General features: G+C 42.4%; 1 protein-coding gene across 1 annotated transcript in view; it reads right to left on the bottom strand.

The window, feature by feature from the left end:
• STAB2 (stabilin 2) overlaps positions 1–15,647 on the bottom strand; it is a gene marked incomplete at its 5' end in the record, with an annotated part of 132,830 nt that extends 117,183 nt beyond the window's left edge. Inside the window, 5 exons of the mRNA XM_081059459.1 lie at positions 968–1,037; positions 1,826–1,911; positions 10,957–11,072; positions 12,415–12,548; positions 15,573–15,647. Of these exons, the coding sequence (XP_080915585.1) occupies positions 968–1,037; positions 1,826–1,911; positions 10,957–11,072; positions 12,415–12,548; positions 15,573–15,647 (481 nt within the window). The remainder of the gene's footprint in view (positions 1–967; positions 1,038–1,825; positions 1,912–10,956; positions 11,073–12,414; positions 12,549–15,572) is intronic.
• Positions 15,648–22,026: the final 6,379 nt, after the last annotated feature.

A 22,026-nucleotide genomic window follows, 5' to 3' on the forward strand; every position in this document is an offset into this window, starting at 1 on the left:
GGTAATAACAATAATTGCTAACATTTATCGTGCACTGATTATCTCATTAAATCCTCATCCAGGATCATCTCATTTTACAGTCAGCTGATTAGCAACCTTAATTCTATCTGCTACTTTAATTCCTCCTTGCCATGTAAGGGAATATATTCTCAGGTCCAGGGATTAGGATGTGGACATTTTTGGGGGAGGAGTGATTATTCTTCTTGCTGCACTCTGGCTCTCTCCCCTCAGGTGAGATAACTCTGAGATGAAAGTTCCACACCAACTCCAGAGTTCCCCAGGGGATTAAGCTCTGTTCGTCCACACTAGTCTCTGACTTGAAAACACACCCATTATTCCCCCTATGTCACTTTCTTAGTGGTTGCTGGGGTCACCTCCTACATATGCTACTGGTACTGAAATCCTTGTTTCAGGTTATACTTCTGGGGGAAACCAAAAATAAGAGAGTGGACAAACCAGTGTCAGGTTTGTTTGTTTGTTTTAATCTGCAACATGGAGCCAACAATCTCTGATCACCTCAGGCATTTATTTGCGAACTCCCCAAAGGAAAGGACAGAATAGAATGTGAAGGGATCTATGGTGGAAGTAATGGCCATGGGGAGATGGTCAATGCTGAGACCAGGATCTGGAAAGACCTTAGGGAGAAGCTGGACCGGGAAAGAACAGTGGGTGTTGATTCATGGAGCCTAGAGAGAGGAAGCTGTATGCCCCCAATTTGCCAGGAAACATCGCTGGTAAGGAATGCTGACTGCAAGTGCTGAACACCACAGGAAACACGCCCTTTTTTCAAAAACTGAGTTTGATCAGATTTGTTGTCAACTCTGTTTTGTCTCAGTAGACTTGGTTATACACAACTCTTTCGTATTTTCCCCCCAAGGAACAGTCTTTTTGGGGTCTTTTGCTGTATAGCCATGTTTAGACTGTCAGCCTTTCTAAATGCATCTGATTAGACAAAAATCAGACATACCTGCTGAGCAGTTGGGTCCAAATACATTGTCATCCGTACAGATTTCACAGGCTGTTCCACCAAACCCTTTCTGCAAAACACCCCGGGTAGATATCATTAGACCCAAAGTGATCTGTTACCCAGGAAGTCCATTGATTTCTCACTGATGGTCTGGTCAGCATTTGCTTCTCAGCTACGTTTTTCTTCTGTGCTTATCTGGAAGTGCCTTTCTATTTTTTCCCCTTTATTTTTTGCTGTTTTTGTGTGACAATAAGTATGTAAAGCCCTGTATTATTTTTTTACTGAGCATGGCGCTCTTCAGAAGAAAGCTGCTTTGTCCGTCCAAAGACGTCACTACAGAGCCAGTGCTAACAGCCATCTCAGCATTGTATCCAAGGATGAAATGAAAACTCTCTCAATGTGGCATTTCTGAAGACAGTGGAGCTCATTGTTTTTTTCTCAGAAGGATTTCTTTGTACTTCAGTCATCTAAAAAGTCTAGCAAAAGTCACTTTCATGGGATAACAAAGAAATCCTTCTAATAGTGGTGATTATGAACAGGGACAATGACAATTTCTACAGCCCTGGATTGTTTCACAAAGTATTTTCGCTGGTATGATCTCATTTCACTTTTTCAACTAATCTAATTACATAGGTATTATTATCAAACCCATTTCATAGATGGACACGCTTAAGGCTGAGCAGTTAACAGACTCAAAGGCCCCATGCCTTTAAGAAGTCACTTTCTTGCACATTGCCTACTCTTTATACGAATATCGCTACTTCTTAGAGACTCCAGCTAGTATGTGTCTGTTTAAGGAGGGACAAAAGGTAAGGAGAGGGAGCAGAGTCAGAGGCGAGAACACGTTTCTGAACTTACTTGGCACAGGCAGCTTCCGTTTCCTTCCATGCCTTCCACACAACTACCCCTGCCACTGCAGGGGGACCTCGCTCCTCCTGGACATTCTAGGGAATAAAAGGACTCAGATTCATTCATTCATGACTACACACAAGCATTCTGTAAAGATGCATTAAGCACCTACTATGTGCCAGTTACTGAGTGGGGATAAGAAATAATGGAAGACCCTGCTAGTATCACCTAGGGTTATACAGGGGAGGCAAGTGAATCATGCTGTGTGATGTCAGGAGCTGTAATAGTAAGCATCAAACTGCTGTTTATTTTTATAATCTTGGACATTTGCTATCCACTTTACAATGATCTAATTAAAACATTCCCCTTGCCACCCTCAGGGGTTGCTATTGGTGCTGGTTAGCAGATAAGGAGGATAAAGTTCAGTGAGGTCACATGATTTGCTCAAAGACACACACTTGACAAGGTGCAAAGCTGGGAATTCAGCTCACCGCTTAGCGTGACTTTAAGGCCAGGCCTGTTAGTGTGCTAGATAGGATTTTGAGGGAGACCAGAAAAGGGAGCTATTAATGCTGCCTTGGGGAGTCTAGGAGATATCCCTAAGGAGGAATTACTTAAGCTGGGGTTTTGGAGGCTCAATAGGAGTTGGCTGTGCTTGAAAGGGAAGGGCATTTCAGGAAGAGGAAAGGACAAGTACGAAGTCTCAGAGTTGTATGAGGCCACAGCCTGTTCCCGGAATGGTAAGAAGTTTGCTGGGGCCTGGAACTTGGGTACTGGGGGAAGAGGTAGCTGATGAGGAATCATCAGATCCTTGAGTTCAATGAATGAAAAGCTTTGTGTGGCAAGCACAAGAATTTAGATTTTACTCAGAAGCTGATTCCAAACAAGCACAGATTTTGCACTTTGGGGCTATGCTAGGCCTGAATTGGAGCTTTTATAGACATTTATTAGAGGATTTCAGTCATTCACTAAACATTTAGAGAATATTCACTACCCACTAAGCATTATGGTACATGTTGGGGCAGAGGGATTGTAGGGACAGAGCCAGGAGAGCAGTTTCCAGGCTCTCGGCCTCACGTGGAAAGATGCTGGCTCCGTTATTACGTAGCCATCAGCTGTAATCCAATGGCCATCTGCTGTGGCTGGGTGGCCATCAGCTGTTACCGGTTAGCCATTGGCCACTGATATAACTGCCGTGGCTATACTGGCAAAGTGGTTGGTCGGTTGGCAGATTGCAGATAGTGTGGCTCCTGCTTCCTGTATCTCCAACCCAGCTGCCAGCGAGAATATAGTGGTATGACCCCACTGTAAATGGCTCTGTGGGTGTTCCTTTTCGGCCTCACCATATCCTGCCTTGTGCAGGGAGCAGGAGCTGAGTCCCTGCAGGACGGGGACATTCAGCTAGAAAGTCAGAAATCACAAGGCCCCAAATCCAATTGGGTGTTAAAGTATTGATAAGTGACAGAAGTGTAAGATACTACTGTGATGAGAGTGAAACAAATTTCTGTTTCTTTTTTACTTGTTGGTCTACGTTCTACATGGATGTAATACCACATTGGGTGAGTTCTGTGTAAACAAGGGATCCGGACCAGCAAACACCAAGCAGAAATCATACAATGGCCATGAAATGTGTTTGTGTGAATGAGGCAGGATCAAATGTCACCCCAAATGTGAGTTAGCAAGGCAAATGCCTTCCACACAACCGCTCATGGTATGGAGTTCTAGATAATAATAAAGGATGTATGTATGTACCATTCAAAGCAATCTCCTGACATTAAGTCCTATTTTAAGCCCCATTTTCGAGATGAGGAAACTGAGGCATGTGGTGGTAAAGTGGCTCAAGGTCACCCAGCTGTTAAGGGATAATGAAAGACTCACTTGCCCCTCCTCTACTGGAAGCGTCCACCTTCCTGCCCTCCCTCCCCTTCCATACCCATCGACAAAGACCTTTGTTCAGAGCTCTTCCGTGCCACGAGCTTGCTGTGCCATATAGCTTCCGAGAAATCAGCATCCATGGAAACAGAAAAGGCAGTTTTGGGAAAAAGAGACTTCTAAAAAAAAGAGACCACAGAGACAAGCCATCCCTTCTCTCAGTGATACCCCGATGGCTCGCTTGATGTACTAGGCTAGTTCTTTAAAAGAACACATGTAACTTGCAGGTACTGGAAGGAGAGAGAGTTGAGTGGCACATGCGTAAGCTATGTTCTCTCTGGCTCCTCTGTTTCTTCCCTGCGTGCAGAAGGTTAGTAAACCACAGGGTCTAAATTGTACACTTTGAGTCTGTGGTCTTTCTTTCTTTACAACAGTGGCAGAGCCAGGCTTCAAACACAGGCAGGTGCTGCAGAGTCTTCCACACTGTATATCATCATGCTAGACACAAACCAAGCCCTCCTGTACACCAGGGCCACAGCACAGATAACAGAAATGCTCATGCGTGAAGGAGAAGACACGCTGACAGGTAGCTAATATAAACCACGTTGAAAACCAATATGTTGCATCATCTAGGGCGGTGGCTGCATGAGATGCAATGATGTCACGAAAGAGCCGGGGCATTATAATCAGAACGTTCTTGGTTTGAAGCCCAGGTCAACTCTTTGCCAGCTGTATCCTTTTGGGAATGTCAATGCCTGGCTCTGAGATTCAGTTCAAGTGTCATCCTGGCAGGTTCTGGTAGGGATTGGAAATATTAGGTGCTCAATAAATGGTGGCTGTTATTATTTAGAGTGGATACTCTCCATCCTCTCCAGTTTTTGTTCTTTCAGATTGGCAGTATAACAGGTACCAACACTCCGCGATATCGGGCACCTATTTGAATCTGGACCAAGTAAGATCCTGGATATACAAGGTGTGTGCACAGATCTGGTCTCTATTTCCACGGTTCTAGTCCAGTCCAGGGGGGAGAGAGTCATGGATCAACAGATAATCAAATAAACACTGGTTTCCTAACTGGGATCAAGGTTGTTGAGGGGGAAGAGACCTGGAGCGCTCATCACTCCACCTACTGGAGGTCACCTGCATTTACCAAAAACAACCTAATCCTGAATGGCCCAGTTGACTTAGATCTGAGGGCAATAGCCAGATCACTAAGGACTGGTCTTTATTTTAAAAAGATCAGCAGGAGGTGAGGATAAAGAGAAAAGGAGAGGGCCTCACCATCCCAGGGATGCACTTTGAAGTTCATCTGAAAACCAGCTGAAGGACTCGAGTTCACAATGCCTGACATGAGGTGCTAAGAGAACATTTCTGTACAGCATCTACTATCACGCAACTCTTCTCCCATTTCCTTCTGACATTAGGCCCTTCTTGGGCTGAGATGGTTTTTGTAAGAACTTGGCCCAACTTTAGGCAGGACCAGGAAGATAGACCGGTGACAGCTCTGCCCCTGTTCACTTCTCTTGGTCCCCATGCCTCTCCCTAGGCATGCAAGGGGCCCTCTGAGAGATCTCAACCTTGCCTTCCGGGCTGGCTCAGAAGAACATAGAGCCTCCTTCACTCTGAGCCTCAGCAGTCAGTGCCAACTCGCAGAAATGCCCTCCCGGGCATTTTTACTTCTGCAGGCAATGATGCCTGAACCCTAGTCTCCCACACTCGCATTCCACTGAATAGTTTCCTCCGTCCATTACCAACTCCTTTCCCATCTCACATCCCTTCTGTTCACCCTAGCTGACTACCCTGGGCGTCTCCTTCTCTCCACGCCTTGCCTGTGCCCTTCCCATCCGAAAAGACACTCTCCCTGACGCCTCCTCTAGAGCAGACTCAACTTTCCTATCCTCTGGTTGTCCCTCCTACTTAGCCCATGCCTTGTGATAACATATAGAGAAGAATGGGGCTGAGTCACCTACTGAGAATATTACCATATTCTGGGTTACAGGCTGATCATGGAGGAATGGAAAGCTTCCTCCATCCCGACTCCTGACAGTGTGACATTGTATCCTTGTTCCTTAGGGGACGGTTAGCAAGCCTTTCTTTTTAAAAATGTAGGCAGATGTTTCTCTAAGGGTATTTACTGGACCATCTGCTTCTAATCACCTGGGAGGGGGGGTTGTTACCAAGGCAGATTCTTTTTTTTTTTTTAAATTTATCGGGGTGACAATTGTTAATGAAATTACATAATTTCAGGTGTACAATTCTGTATTACATCATCCATAAATCCCATTGTGTGTTCACCACCCAGAGTCAGTTCTCCTTCCATCACCATATATTCGATCCCCCTTACCCTCATCTCCCTCCTCCCACCCCCTTACCCTCTGGTAACCACTAAACTATTGTCTGTGTCTATGAGTTTTTGTTCCTCATTTGTTTGTCTTGTTTTTTTGTTGTTTTTGGTTTATATACCACATATCAGTGAAATCATAGGGTTCTCTACTTTTTCTGTCTGACTTATTTCACTTAGCATTATACTCTCAAGATCCATCCATGCTGTCACAAATGTTCCTATATCATCTTTCCTTAACACCAAGGCAGATTCTTAAGGCCCTCTTCTTCAGGAATAGTAGCCATGAAATTGCACCTCTCACCTCTGTATGGTGAGAGCATAAATTCCCCCCAAACCACCATCTTATTCATGAGGCCACACTTCCCATGACTGCTTCCAGCAGTGAGTGAGACTGGCAGGGATACCAGGGCAGGCCCATTCTTAGAAGACACAGAACTCCTCTGTTGGGTGACTTTGGCTGGAGGACTCACCGTCAGCTTTACCAAATTTTCTGAGAGCTACATGTGGTCTAAGACTTTCCCATTTAACCTTCCTTGGCTCCCTCTCTTATTCACAAGGGTCAGACCTCCGTGCTTGTTGGATGGCTCCCCCAGCATCTCTTGGCTTCCTTCTCATTTTCTCTTGTAGGCACTTCTTTTAATTAACCTCCAGCATTTCTAGCGCTGCATTGGCATCTGCTTTTCACAGGACTTGGGCTAATCCACCAGAGCATAGAGAGGCTTTGTGCAAATTAAGAAAGCTTCCCCAGCCCCCACTGCCCTCGTCAATATATCCAACAGACAAGACTTGGCAAGAGGATGAAACTACAACTGAGAGGTGGTCCTTCCTTGGGGTGGACCAAGAAAGTGTGGCTTGGTGAGCCAAGGATGGGCTGTATTTCAGTCCATACTCAACCCGTTGGTTAGGAATAACCAGTTTTAATTTTATGCCAAGTTTGGCCCTTTACACCTACCAAGTGGGGATTTCTGGGTGTAAGACCCAGGAATATGCATTTTCACAGGCTTGACAGTAATTTTACTGTGCAGGAATGTTTGAGAACTTCTGGGTATGCCGGAAAAAATCAATGTGAATTTTCCCAGGCAGGGAGGAGGTGGAGGTTTTTATGCAAAAGTGTGAATTTCTTTCCCGCTTCTCTAATCATTCACTATCCCCTCAGGCCCCCATTAAGAAAAAGATAGTAAAATTGACGTGTTCAGCAGCCACACTTGGAAAAGAGATTACAGAATTTGCTATAAGGGTACATTTCTGATGCATTGTGAGGCTCAGGAGTTGATAAGGCTATTTTAGGTCATTATCACATTTCCCTTTGCTCACGGACACTCTGGTGGTCCCTTGCATTGTGACTTTCCTCATGGAGGCGGCTTACCCATTGTAAGCTGTCAGCAAATCATCAGCTGTGCTGTTTCTTTAAAGGAAGGTAACTAACTTCCTGGCCAGCAAAGGCCAGGGACCTCCCTGTAACTTTATCTCCCAAGAAACTCTAGGGGTGCCTGTTCTATGTCACCACCTTTGTGTAAAAGCTTGGCTCACAGTGCTACGCAGAGACTCTGTCCCGGTATTCAATTTATAACTCTGGTTGAACTTGTCTGTCTGGGAAAATGATGAGAAATAGGTTCCTCATGTGAACTCAGCATCATTTGTCACTCAGAACTGAAAAGGGCATGCCTAAAAGAATGGTTCCAAATCCATATAGTCTGTTATTTGCAACCTGTGCAGTGGATGGCAAGGAACATACACCAGGAAGGAAAAAAGTGGTCTGAAAATGCAAATAACATGACAAACCAAAAAAATTCAACGTGCATAATTCGATGACATTGACCTGAAAAAGAAGATTCAAGATCATTTCCTTTTGAAATAATCAGGTTGTTTTGCCACATTCTTTTTCCATTGCTTTGAGTTACAGCACAAATTCATTAACATTCGTGATGGAATAAAAAGAACTGGCACATTCAAATAAGAAAAGATCTACTTCACGTCAAATAGAATATTGGTTGTTCAAATGTATGATGTTGCAAGGTTAAAAATATGTTTTTGTGCTGAGAATAGACTTCCATATGCAGATCTGACAAAGCAGTACAAGTTTTAATGAGGGCAAATCACATTAAAAATGGATAGAAACACCTTTCTTATGTCAGAATGATTATATATATATATATATATTTTTTTTTTCTCCCAAGTGAGAATTCATGCCTTAGTCTTAATTTTAGAAGATGATGAGTAAATTTTTTTCCCTTCTGCTTTTTTGAGTTTTCCAAGTTTTCAGAATTGATCATAGAGTTATTTTCTAATTCGAATAAGGTACTATTAAAAGAATTTAAAGAGTAACCCAGTGGTGTTGAGTATGAATGTATTTCTTGAGCATTAAAAGGAAGTGGATACTGCCCTTGCCTGGGAAAGAAGGCCATTCCAAAGCTTGTACTTCCTCAAAAAGAAGGATGGACACATGTCAGCAGCTCTAAAATGGCCTTATCCTTGCGGAAATGTAAAGTGATAATCAAGATAGCGCCTGTCATCACCACAAAATGTAAGAGGTGAAAGAACACAGCCACGTAGAGGATTTATCTCTTTCCTGAACCAAAGGAAGGAAGGAAGCCTTTTGAGACATTCAGTATGTTTGGAAGATGAAGATAAAGGGAAGTACACTTTTGTCCCAATGAGAGGACAGCAGAAAGAATGTCCAAGCCTTGGTTTTTATATGTTTTGCTTCTGTGGCTTCCAGACCTATCAGAAGGAAATGCCTGAACGTTCAAGGAATTGCAGACAACTTCCATGGCAGGTGTGAGCCTTACCACAATTGCATATAGCAGAGGGTGACCATGTGAAACCCACTGAAGATTTTCAGTCTCGTTAACCTGTTCATGATAAGTTACCCACAGTTGAAAAAGGCCTCGGAGAAAGGGTGTCCTTTTATTTGCCTTTCATTATCAGAGGTCTGTTTTGACGGTGATTCACTCACTCATAAAACTTTTATAAGAAGTCTTTTTTTGTGTCATACACCTGCCAAGTACTTTCACCTATATCAATGTTTTAAAATCTCTAATATAGTTTTATAAACTAGGACTATTTACCCCCATTGACAGCTAAGAAGATGGAGGCATAAGCTGGAAATAACTTGTCCAAACCAGTAATGATGGAACTAAATTCAAACCTAAAGCTTGGCAAAAGGCTCAGAGTACTTTTCCTTTCGTGGCTGTGGTCCATCATTAATTATGTTGGATGCGCTGTCTTTTGTTACTATATTTTGGACAAATCATTTTCTTGTCTGTGGTGTCTCTGATTAGTAACTTAGTATCAGATTCATTTTTGTGGGTTAGAAAGAGAAAATTAAATCTAAAAGTTCTTTCTGTTATATTAGGATGTATATAAGAATAGGATGTGATCGGGGTCACATTTAGCATTAAAAAAGTTCTGGAAATCTGGAAGTCTGGGTTAATCACTTGATTCTGATGTAATAAACTCTTAGAAACACACTGTGCCAACATGCTTGGGTGAAACGGAGAACAGAACAGTTACAGAGCAGAACAGAGAGTAGGGCCAAGACAGCCTAAACCCCAAACCTTGCCCTTTCCAGGCAAGATGATCCAGGCATTGATTGAGTGGGAGGATTGAAGGTACTACCAATCAAAAGAGAAATTTAAAAAAACACACAAACATTTAGAGGATCTCTCTCTCTCTCACCCTCTTTCTCTCTCAGGTTTTGGCGCCAGGCAGCCCTAAATGAGAACTTGCTTTATCACTTACCAGTCCAAAGGAAACTGGCAAGAGATAATCTTTAAATCTCTGATTCCTCATTTGCAAAATGGAGATAGAAATGTCTAACTCAAAGATTTGTTTTAAGGATTAAATCAGATAATACAGGTCAAATACCTCTCTACAACCTAATATCAGCAATGTTGAGTAAATGGAAGCTATTATTCATTTAATCATTAGTTACAAAAAGAGACAGGAGACACCATTGTACATACAATATGGGCTCAACTATTTAGAAGCTGTATGGAATAAAAGACCAGGGAAATACGCCAAACTATTCAGGGTTTCCGATGTGTGACAGAATACAAGTTGCAGTAGTTTTTCTTTTTCATATTTTTCTAAATTTTACAAGCTGTGTACGATTTGCTTATGTTCTTTTAATCGAAAAAAACACAAAGCAAAAGAGAACGACTCTCTCCCCTTAAGTAGGTAATAAGGAGATGTTTTCATTACATTTTAGTAGATGAAAAATAAATGGCAAATTCATGAATTAAAATGTCTGATTTTTTTTTTTTTTTACTATCCAAGGCAAAAAGGGATCTCATATAATTTGCATGTCATAGAAAGGATGAAGTCACTTGTTTACACTCTAGAATGTAAACATCTCGAACCAGGATAGAAGTTGAATTTCAGCCAACACATGCAATGCTTGACCACAGGAGACTAATTACCACTGGCTCAGACTTGGCCAGTAGTTTTTCTTTTAGTGGAACCTGGTTAGTATAGAGTTTGATATTCCATCCCAATTTCTACATTTTTCGAAGACTTAGTAATTATTTTGGTTGCTCAGCAATAACTACAGTCTTTTGAGGTGTTGCAACAAACTTTCTTCTTAAAGAAAACTGTGTTTGGGGTCACAAGAACCCAGCATTCTTACTTCCTCTCTATGGGCCGTTATCTTTTTTTTTGTAAAGATGGATTTCCTTTTAGTTGTCTCATTTTCTGAATTCGAAAGCGGTTCTCTTACAGAGAGATCACTAACTGGAGGAAAGCAGATTTCTTTAGAAAAGCTGAGAGGGCAAGAAAGATTGTCGACATTTAGACAGAAATGTGACTTTTTAGAAAAAGATGCTGATATTCTCCTTTTATCGAGTTTCCGTCCTCTCCATTTTCTGTCCAATGGGAGGGACACTGAGAAGCAAGTATCAAAATCCAAGAAAAGTGTGCTACTTACCCAGGCAGTCTGGGCCCCAGTGACCTGGACAGCACTGAGGCTGGAGGTAGTCCTTCCTACAGATGTGGCGGCATCCAGGGAGAGACCGAGAGTATGATCTGACCTCAAAGGTATACCTTCAAGGATAAAGAGAGGACATTAACCCACAATCAGAGCGATCCAGTTAACTCTGGGCAGTGGGTTTGCCCTAGATTTTTTATTTAGGTCTTTACACTTGGCTATATTTTAAAAAAAATATACATTGAACACAGTTTGCTTTCTAGTAGAATAAAATGTAATCCTGATTTATCTTTCATTGTAAGAAATGCGTGAAAAAAATCAGGGCACAATGAAAATAGGGGTGAAATATCTAAAATGATGTCAGAAGTGAAGTTAGTAGATGAGAAAAATTGGGTTGGGGTCTAGGCACATGCTAGAAAGTGTACTTCACATATGTCACTTGGTATCCTAGCAGCCAGTGTGAGAAGAGAAAGATCACAAGTTATGTGATAACACAGGATCTGTGGGTTTAAAGCAAACCAATTGCTCAGGAGTAGCACATGTGTTTGCAGATACTATAGGTGTAGAAATTTCTGTGAGAGGTGGTACAATGTAGTGAGTGACATTTGCCACAGGTTCCTTGAGGGAGATATAGCGATGAATTCTTTAGAACAGTTTTTGTATAAGCTGAGATACAGGTCTGGAATAGCAATTCTGTGGAGGTCAACACCATTGTTTTCTGACAGGGATGGCTGCCTGGATGGCTTATTCCAGGATTTGACTTTAGTGTTTCTAGATATAACGGTGTTAAGGTTTCATTGTATACAAAATAAAAAATCATACTAATCCTTTACACGTTAAAAATGAAATCATTCAGTACTGCTTAATGTCTAAATGAGTAGACTAAGTAAATAAAACATTGTTTGCACTTGAGCTGCATGGCTTCGTCTATTAGCTGGTGAGCAGAAGTGCTTGTCATCCTTTGCAAGGATTAGCTTTGAATTATGAGAGTTTTGAATCATAAAGGATTTCAGGAATGCAGAGCTCACATGAAATGCAGTGAAGCTGTGATTCATTTGTCTCCCTTTTTTTGGGTTCTAATGAATATCAGGGTCCATAACTTGTTGGTAAGGCAACTGTCAGACCCAAGGCTTTTAACATGGTCTGACTAGAACCCTTTCCAAGTGAAACAAAATCTGTATTTTCAAACTAAAGAAAGGCAAAATGAAGGGAGAATGTTTATGTGCAATGCAATATAGTTAATTTTGTATTAAAATGTGAATTGATAACAATATATTTTGTAGACTCAAGGTCATAGTTGTGAGTCACCTAAGTTTGAACTCATGTAGTCTCAGAGTAAGAGAAAATCATGGAAATGCTTTGTAGTTTTTGAGTTTTTGAGTTTTTGAGACAGGAAGTTCTGTTTCACAATCCCTTGAGTTCCAAGACTTGAGCACACTTATTTTCTCATAATGTTACCTGCAATCTCGAACCCCTACAGAGCCATTGGTAACTTTGGTGTAACCATCGGGGCACTTAATTCCAAGACTGAGTGAGCAGGATAGGCACTCAGTCCTAATTATAAGGAGAGACTTCTTATCGCATCTTTTTGCCTGTGAAAAAAAAAAAAAGTCCCATTAGCAGAACCTTGCTGGGCCAATCTTCTCCATTTATGTCAATGGAATGACAGGGATGGCAGAGAGGTTGATTGGTCATGACTGGAGGGCTGCTTTCAATCTTATCTGGAAAGAGTGTTGGGATCAACAAGCATTGTCTGCCCTGGCTGTGCAATGGGTTGCTTGTCCCACCCATTTGCCATCGCTGATCTAAAGTCTGGAGTCCAGCAAGGTGAGGTAACCTTACTACCTACACTTTTCCAAATGGGAAACCTGCAACATATTGTAGAGTATTGTCTTTAAGTGGGAAATTGTCAAGGCAGGTTATTCAGGGTTAATCGGTCATAGATCAACAAATCTCAGGGATACCACTTCCACATTAATTCCACAGAAAAACCCTAGCCTGGGTGCTAAATGTCGTGGAGCATATGGCTTCTGCTCCCAATATGTTGGCAATCTTTTGATTGCAATCCAGCTAGGATGTGGGCTCCCTGAAGGCAGCAATCTTTTTCTATTTTGTGCCGAGCACCTAGAACACTGTCTGGCACACAGTCGTGCTCAGGAAATATTTGTTGATTGAATGAATGCACTGTAGGAAATCAGACAGGCACACTAGACACCATCAATTAGCAACACCAGGCAGCAGAGAACTGTTAAAATGATTCATGCAGAGCCACTTTGGCCCTGTCTTCAGGACCCCTCCTTGTCCATGATACTGGTACCGATCCTCCCAAGTAGATTGCCTCCCCTCTTTCAAATTTCTTTCATGTCCCCATCAAGCTTAAGAAGCAGCAACTTTGTACCATGAAGACAGACTGAACTTAGGAGTCCAAAGACCGATGCTGGGAATCAAGCACAGTATCTTGCTAAGTGTGCCATCTGGAATGAATTCTTTCCCCTTTGCCGGCCTCTGTGAGGGGAGATACTGATAACCACTCTTCAGGTTACTGAGGACTTTAGATGACGTCACACGTACAAATTGCCTGGCCCAGTCTGTGGCATATTGTAGGCAGTAAGTGCTAATTCCTGTATTGCTTCTCTGTTTCCATCTCTGTGTTTTGCTTGTTGCCTCTTCTGATAGGAATGTTCTTTCCCTTCCCCGTGGCTGCCCAAACCTCATATCCTTCAGGGCTCTGTGTAACACTCCCCACATCCACACTCATTTCTCTTCCTTTTCTCAGTGGTCAGCCACTGAGCTCTAGTGTGCTCTAACAACATTAGAGCACAATGTTGTTGTCATTGCTCTTCATTTACTTCTCGTACTTCTTTGTCATGTCACAGCATATTCCTCGAGCCCAATACTGGAGTAGGGGGCGAGGGAACACCACAGCTATTTCCAAATTTGTTGAAATCTATAAAGGTTGAACGAGGGAGGAAACCTTACACTGACAGAGTGGTTTATATTATGCATACTTCCAAAGGCATCATCTTACTTGACCTCAACCACCCTAAAGATAAGTAGGGCAGGTGTCATCATTCCCATTTTATGGATGAGACAACTGAGGTGAGGGGAGGTTTAGTGACTTGCCCAAGATCACGCTGTAAGTGAGTGGACTTCTGATTCCTTGATTAGCCATTTCTCTTCCCTGCACGCTGTGTAGTGGTGTATAGGAAAACAAAATCTGTTTTTACTGGCAGCTTTCATTTGGTGATCTTATGAAGCAAAAATAGCATTGAAATGGTCTTTATGGAATAATAATAAAAGCCACCCTTAGGTATAGTTTGAATTAATCCCCTTGAGTGGTCATCATACCTCTATAGTTTTTAAAGCAGGATTGCCTTTACATTAGGGTTCCCCAGGTGGGTAAGTATATGGGGTGACATTGCTTTGTTTTTTCTTTCTTAGTAGGCCGAAGTTAATATTCTCTTTTCAAAAATCCTTTGGACATCAAATTGTCCTTTTCAAATGGAATGACTCATTTTGTTTCTCATAAGATCCCCTCTTGGAAAGTAAACTCAGCTTTAAGCACCAGTCAAAACCCGACATGTGCGCCAAAGCAAGCAGTCATTAGGATGATGGTGATGGTGATAGCGAGGATGGTAATTACTGCTGATGGGGAGTACTGTCAAGGGAGAAATGGAAGCTTACAGAGGCTCAGGAACTCGCTCAGGGCTGAACAGCTAGTAAGCTGTGAAGAACAGTCACTGGTCCTTAGAAATATTTGTGAAACAAATGAAACCACAGTTCAAACTCACGCCTATCTAACCTCAGAGCTGGAGTGCATAAACATTATCCCATCTCTCAAAGTTTTCATGACAGACACTGTCAGAGTCCAGCCATCTGGAAAGAAGCTGGTGGTGCAGATTAAAATTTGCCTGGTACAGGTGCAGAATCATGTTTAAATTTTATTACTAATATAGCAGCCATTGTATCTTGTGAAATGCATTTTAAATCGATCACTTGGATTGCCTTTCACCCACCCCTCCTGGAGGCGGGCCTTGCTGCAGGTCTGACACTGAACTTGGTTAGTGGCCACTCAGGTGAGCCTGCTCAAGAAGTTGGCGTGCTAGTGTACTCACACGGGCTGCTGCTTCTACTGCCCTGGGCACTTCTACTGTGACTTGTGAGGTAGAGGGATGAATACCTAACACATTTTGTACTACTGTGTTTCTCAGCCAGATATCACCCAATCTGGAATTCCCCAAAACATCTCTCTACAGCCCTTGTTATCTTCTCCATTCAGAATGGCGTAATAGAAGGTATTTGCAGTGATGAGACTCCTAAATAAACACACACAAAACCAGGATACCCAAATCCACCAGGACAAGAGGAATGTTGGCATCAAAATCAGACCTGCCAACAATGGCGTGTTAGCACAGGAATCGCCACCAACTGGGTGAGCACACCTTCAGAAAGACGGTGCATCACCATTATTCTCCACAAGCTTTCTCTTTATTTTATGAAGTCCACATAGTACTCTCAATCCGTGACAACATAGGAAAGCAAAAAGCTTTTGAACATATCATGAAAACTAACAAATTAGAAAAAAAAATTGCCCCAAAACTCAAGTCTCATCTTACCTGCTCTGCAGTTTCAGGTGGGGAGCAGAAACTTTGTACCATCAATCCAAGAAAAAACATTAATTTCTGTAGCATGGCGAGGAAGTATTTCTCCGTGCCAGGCACTTGTCAGAACTGTTTATCTATTTTAACTTCGTCTGATGAACTCCCAGTGAATTCTTTCTCATTTCAGTGTTTGTTTTTAAATCCTCCCCTCACTTTTCTCTGGATTAAATGTGATGACATGTGAGACCTGCCTCTAGGCAGGAAAAATGGCAAATCCAGGGGTTGTGGTGACACTTGTCACTCTCAACTGTATATGTACCCTGGCTGAATGACAGGATATCCTGAAGGGGCTGGGGCAGAGACATGATCTAGAGTTATTGTGCCTTGTGAAATTCCCAGGAATAAGCTCCTGCCTCCTACTACTCTGCCTCTGATGCCTCTGGTTCTGTCTGCTCCTGGACCCACAGCCCTGCCAACCTTTCCACAACCACCTGATGGAAAACTACAGGCTTCGCTGTCTGATTCCAAGCTTGCTCTTGGGCAGTATTTGTGGGAGCACCCGTAAATGAGTACAGTCCAGCGGAGGGCATGGTGTGGAAGCCTGTGTCCTTGACTTTGAAGAGTGGGGGTGGTTTCACCCGGTTGGCTGGCAAACTATTGCAAAGAAATGTCTTTTTGCAGGTGCCAAAAATTGGGTTTTCGACTCATCCTTTCCCCTCTTCTATGTCGCTTCAGTAGCAAATGACTGAATCTATAGATTTCATCTTTCTCTCAAAGACCACCTCTTCAAGGATCTAATGCCACCTCTTCAGGGAAGCCTACCAGTCCTGTGCCTCCAACAGCACCTTGGAGACCCTAGCACTTAAGTTATGCACTTAATGCTACAAAAGCCCAGTCACATCTGTCACAATCCTCTGTCTGTATGTCTGTCTTCCATGCCCAACTGTGAATTCCTTGAGAACAGGGGCATAGCCTTCATTGTCTCCATACTTCTGGCAACCTTCAGCTGAGATGTGCATTTGAAAATAATTAGAACAAATAATAATAACTAACATTTGTTGAAAACTTAGTATGTGCTAGTCACTATTCTAGGTATCTCCATGGATTAACCTGTTAAATCCTCACAATACTTTGTGAAATAGTGAGGATTATTTTCTCCATTTCACAGATGAGGAAACTGATGCAGAGAGGTTAGGCAACTTTTCCAAGGTCACACAGCTCATGGGTGGGGATCCGGTTTTCAAAGTGTGTGGTGCCAGAGCTAACACTGTTAACCACTACCCTCTCCTGCCTAAAACAATAAATATTTAATGCATAAATAAATAGCAGGTGGTACTCCAGTCCCATTGACATAATGGAAAAGTGTCAGGCCCAGAACCAGAAAGGATAAAGTTTGGGCTTATCAATAAGATGGGCTTATGAGGGTATATCTCATGACACTGAGTTAACTGGGGGACTCATACAGTTACAGAGACTAGTTTGGGTTAAATAATCCTCTTTTTTTCTGCCAAATCTTCCTCTTTTTGAATTTTCATAACAACATGACATTATACTGATCAATAATCTGAGAAATCTCCAATACAGAAAGCCTTAGAGGCGAACCCAGAAGTCTGAATGGGAAGATGCCCGATGAGGAAGCCCTTGGTTCAAATGGGTTGCAACCATGGCTCAGAATCCTGGAGGAGCTTAAGAAAAATTCCCTGGTGTCCAGCTCTCCTCCAGAACCATCAAATCAGAACTTCTGGGTGTGGAGAACAGAAGGAGTATTTTTCAAAGCTTCCGGGGTGATTCTACGTGCATGGGACTGCTGCTTGTTGAAAAATTAACCATTATTCTGTAAAGCCAAGGAAGGTTTGAGGTTTATCTGTTGTAGCAGCTGTATTGCCTTAACTGATACTACCAGGAAGAGCAGTTGGAAGCTTCGTTCTGATTCTTTTTTCTCAGAAGGACGTGGATACATCTCTGGGGCTTGGAGTGGGCCAGATCCCTGGGGAAATAGTAAAATGAACCCATATTTGCATTTCCTAAATAGTTCTGCAGGGAACGCTGCGGAAGAATTCTCTCATCAGATAATTTGAAAAAGCCTACCTCTGGGGTCCCTTTCTGACGTACTGACTATTCTCATTAGCCTAGTAAAGGTTCTGAGAAGTCCTGCAGTAAGACATAATGTAAGCAAACCAAGAAACACCATTTCACTTTGCTTAAAGTAACATTTTCCATTTGTTTTTCAGACCAAGAGATGTTTTTCCCTTTGCAAGTTAACCCAACAACCTCAAGATTTAGTTCTCTATTGTTCTATTTTAGGGAAACACAGTTCTAGCCTACAGCAGGTTGACTATTTTATGTTTAAGTTGCAAGAAAGTAGAAGTTAGGCTTCCAATGGCCACGGGGACTCCAGAGACCTGTTCATATACTTTATCAATTAGTGGCATTAAAAAAAAATACGTATAACTCACAGGGCTTTGTTTAGAAATTGTCCGAGCAGTTTTGTTAATTTTATTTCTTTGAGACTCATTTGAACAGAGAACCTTCAAATTATTTCAAATCTTTACCACTGCTTTCCCCAAATGTACCTGCAATCAACAAGTAAAGGACTTAGACTGGTTCCCAGCACATAGTGGGTGCTCAGCCACTCTTAATCATTATTATTATATAGTTAAAATATGCCAATTTCATAGACAACAGCTAAACAAATCTCTACCCTACACCCAGTGCAGCTCCAAGGTGGGTATGGATTTCCTCTTCCTGTGTTGCCCCAGTTCTGCTGATCTGTGTGTCCCTCACAAGGTGGGATGTCACTTTCTTTACTTTGGTCCATATACCTTTTTGCAGATTGTTCAATCTCTGTCTCTAATCATTCAAAGTTGTTCTGAGACAAGAGTTTTTTTTTTTATTAAAGATTTTTATTAAAAATAGCTAACATACAATATTATATTCATTTCAGGGGGCACCATAATTATTCAACATTTATGTACCTAAAGAAGTGATCACCATGATAAGTCCAACAACCATCTGACACCGTACTATGCTATCACACTATTATTGACTATTCTCCATGCTGTACATTAAATCCTATGACTTGTTTTATACCTGGAAATTTGGATCCTTATTTCCCTTCACCTATCCTCCCCCTTTTTTAATTTTTCAATTACAGTTGACATTCAATATTATTTTATATTAATTTCAGGGGTACAGCATAGTGGTTAGACATTTACATAATTTAAGAAGTGATTCCCCTGACACTACACAGAGTTATTACCATATCATTGACTATATTCCCTATGCTTTACTTTATGTCCCTATGGCTATTTTGTAATTGGTACAAAACTACCAATTTGTACTTCTTAATTCCTTCCCCATTTTTCATGCTGCCCCCAAATCCCCTCCCATCTGGCAACCATCAAAATGTTTTCTATATCTATGAGCTTGTATCTGTTTTTTGTTGTGGTTGTTGTTGTTATTTATTTTGTTCTTTAGATTACATATATAAACAAAATCACATTGCATCTGTCTTTCTCTGTCTTACACTCCATGCAGCACGGTACCTTCCAGGTCCATCCATGAAGCTGTAGATGGGAAAAACCCACTCTTTTCCCTGGTTGAGCAATATTCCATTGTATATATGTACCACTTCCTCTTTATTAATTCTTCTATCGACAGACACCCAGGCTGCCTCCACATCTTGGTCATTATAAACAAAACTGCAATGAATATATGGATGCACATGTCCCCTCGAAGTAGCGTTTGGGTTTCTTTGGATAAATACCCAGAAGTGGGATTACAGTCCTTCTCTGTCTCTTGTTATAGTCTTTGTTTTAAAGTCTATTTGGTCTGGTATATGTATTTTTTTTTTTCATTTTCATTTTCATGAAGTATCTTTTTTCATCCCTTTACTTTCTGTGTGTGTGTCTTTCAATAAGAAGTGATAAGAAGTGAGTCTCTTGTAGGCAGCATATGTAAGGGTTTTGTTTTCTTATCCATTCAGCCCTCCTGGAGCATTTAATCCATTTACATTTAAAATAATTGTTGATAGATATGTAGCTATTGCCATTTTATTATTCATAATTTTGGTGGTTTTTTTCCCCCCCCGTCTTAAAAATGTCCCTCTAACATTCCTTGTAATACTGGTTTGGTGGTGATGAACTCCTTTAGCTTTTTGTTATCTGGGAAGCTCTTTATCTGTCCTTCAATTTTAAATGATAGCCTTGCTGGGTAGAGCACCCTTGGTTGAATATTTTGTGCCAATCTCTTCTGGCCTGTAAAGTTTCTGTTGAGAAATCAGCTGACACTCTAATGGGAGCTCATTTATAAGTTACTAGTTGCCTTTCTCTTGCTGCTTTTAGGATTCCCCCTTTGTCTTTAAACTTTGGCATTTTAATTATAATGTGCTTTGTGTGGGCCTGTTTGGGTTCATCTTGTTTGGGACTCTCTGAACTTCCTAGACTTTTGTGTCTATTTCCTTCACCAGGTTAGGAAAGTTTTCAGTCATCATTTCTTTAAATAGGTTCTCAATCCCTCTTTGCTTTCTTTCTTCTCTTTCTGGTATCCCGATGATGAAAACGTTGTTATGCTTGATGTTGTCCCAGAGGTAAACTCTCCTCATTTTTTGGGATTCCTTTTGCTGTTCCAATTGGGTGTTTTATCCTGCCTTATCTTCCAAGTCGTTAATTTGATCCTCTGCTTCATCTAGATTGCTGGTGATTCCTTCTAGTGCAGTCTTCATTTCAGATATTGTATTCTTCTTCACTTCAGACTGGTTCTTTTTTATAGTTTCTATATCCTTTTTTAGGCTTGCTACCCCTCTGTTGAAGTTCTCACTAAGTTTCTTGAGCATCCTGTTAACCATTGTTTTGAACTCTGTCTCTGGTAGGCTGCTTGCCTCTGTTTCATTTAGTTCTTTTTCTGGAGTTTTCTCCTGTTCTTTCATTTGGGACATATTTCTTTGTTTCCTCATTTTGGCTGCCTCTCTGTGTTTGTTTCTATGGATTAAGTAGATCTGCTATGTCTCCCTGTCTTGGCCAGGTGGCCTTATGTAGTAGATGCCCTGTGGGCCCCTGGCACAGTCTCCCTGTCACCTGCTCCAAATGCTTCAGGAATGTTCCTTGTGTGGGTTGTTAGTGGCCTCCTGTTATAGTTGAGCCTTGATTGTTATTGGCATATCTGTGGGTGGGATTTGCTGTCAGGCTGATTGGCTGTGGCATTTGGCCACGTCCACAGCTTATGGGCTGCTGTGTAGGGGTCTTATTCCACTGAATGGGGTTTGCTGTAGCAAGCTCTGGTGCCTGTTGAGACTGCTGTTTGAGTGTGCTGCTTGGGGGGCTAACTGGGCAGTGCTCTGCTGTTATCTGAAGCCAATCTCCAAGTATGTTGGTTCTGGGGCCTATTGGGAGGAGCTCCAGCACAGTCACAGGTCACCCACCGCCTGTGACCAGCTGGGGATCATCTGGTAGGAGCTACAAAGTGATTCACAGTTGTTTGCTGCCTGTGCTAAAGTTGGAGGCACGCAGGAGAAGCCATGCTGCAAACTGAGGATGGCTGTCACCAGTACCAGGCCTGGGGTAGCTCCACAAAAAGCCAGGACACCTGGAGGCCTACTGCCACCTGCCTGCTTTCTTAAGGTTTAGCCACTGATAGAGCCTCGTGTGGTATGCAAATTGGGTGAGGCAGCGTGTAAGGGAGTCACTAGAGTGAGAAGAATTGTGGTTACCAGTTAATGTACACTTTAGTTTGGTGCCAGTGCTGGGTCTGGAGCTACTCAGCAAAAGTCTTAGGACACACCGAGGCCAGTTGCTGCCCACCTGGGGCAGGGGACGCCAATAGTTTTCCAAGATTGAGTGCAATGTGGGCGGGGCTGGCTACTGGGGAGAAAGTGCCTCCGGCATTGGGGGAATTAAGTGAGGTAGGGTCCCAGCTGAGCTCACTGGACCAGATTCAGAATTGGCTGTAAGCGTAGGGGGCGGGCTCAACGCATTAAAGATGGCGGCCGCCTGCTCGGCTACACAAGAAGAGGACCCTATGCAGGGAAAATGGCAATTATCCTCCACCTCTTGCCCAAAGCCACATACCTTAGTCTGCCCTCCATATGCCTCCGATGCACCCTGAGACACCAACCCTCCACCGGAGCCCAGGGTAAGTGTCTGCGTGTGAGTCTGTGCGTTGGCCGTTTAAGAAGATGTCTGGGTTTCCATATACCACAGCCGTCAGTCCCACCTGTATGGTTGGAATCTCCAGTGTTTTTCACAGATAGATGTTGTGGGGTTTCCTCTTCCCGGCACCAGTACTCCAGACTGGGGAGCCTGGTGTGGGGCTAGGTCTCTTGCTCCTCCATGGGGAACCTCTGTGGCTGAGATATTCCTCCCAATTTTCATGTACCACACAGAGGTTTGGGGCCAGCCTGTTGTGCATCTCCACCCCTCCGACCAGTCTCGGCGTGCTTCTTTATATCTTTAGTTATAAAACTCCTGTTCAG

Source organism: Rhinolophus hipposideros (assembly GCF_964194185.1).
Source record: "Rhinolophus hipposideros genome assembly, chromosome: 9".
Classification (NCBI taxonomy): Eukaryota; Metazoa; Chordata; class Mammalia; order Chiroptera; family Rhinolophidae; genus Rhinolophus; species Rhinolophus hipposideros.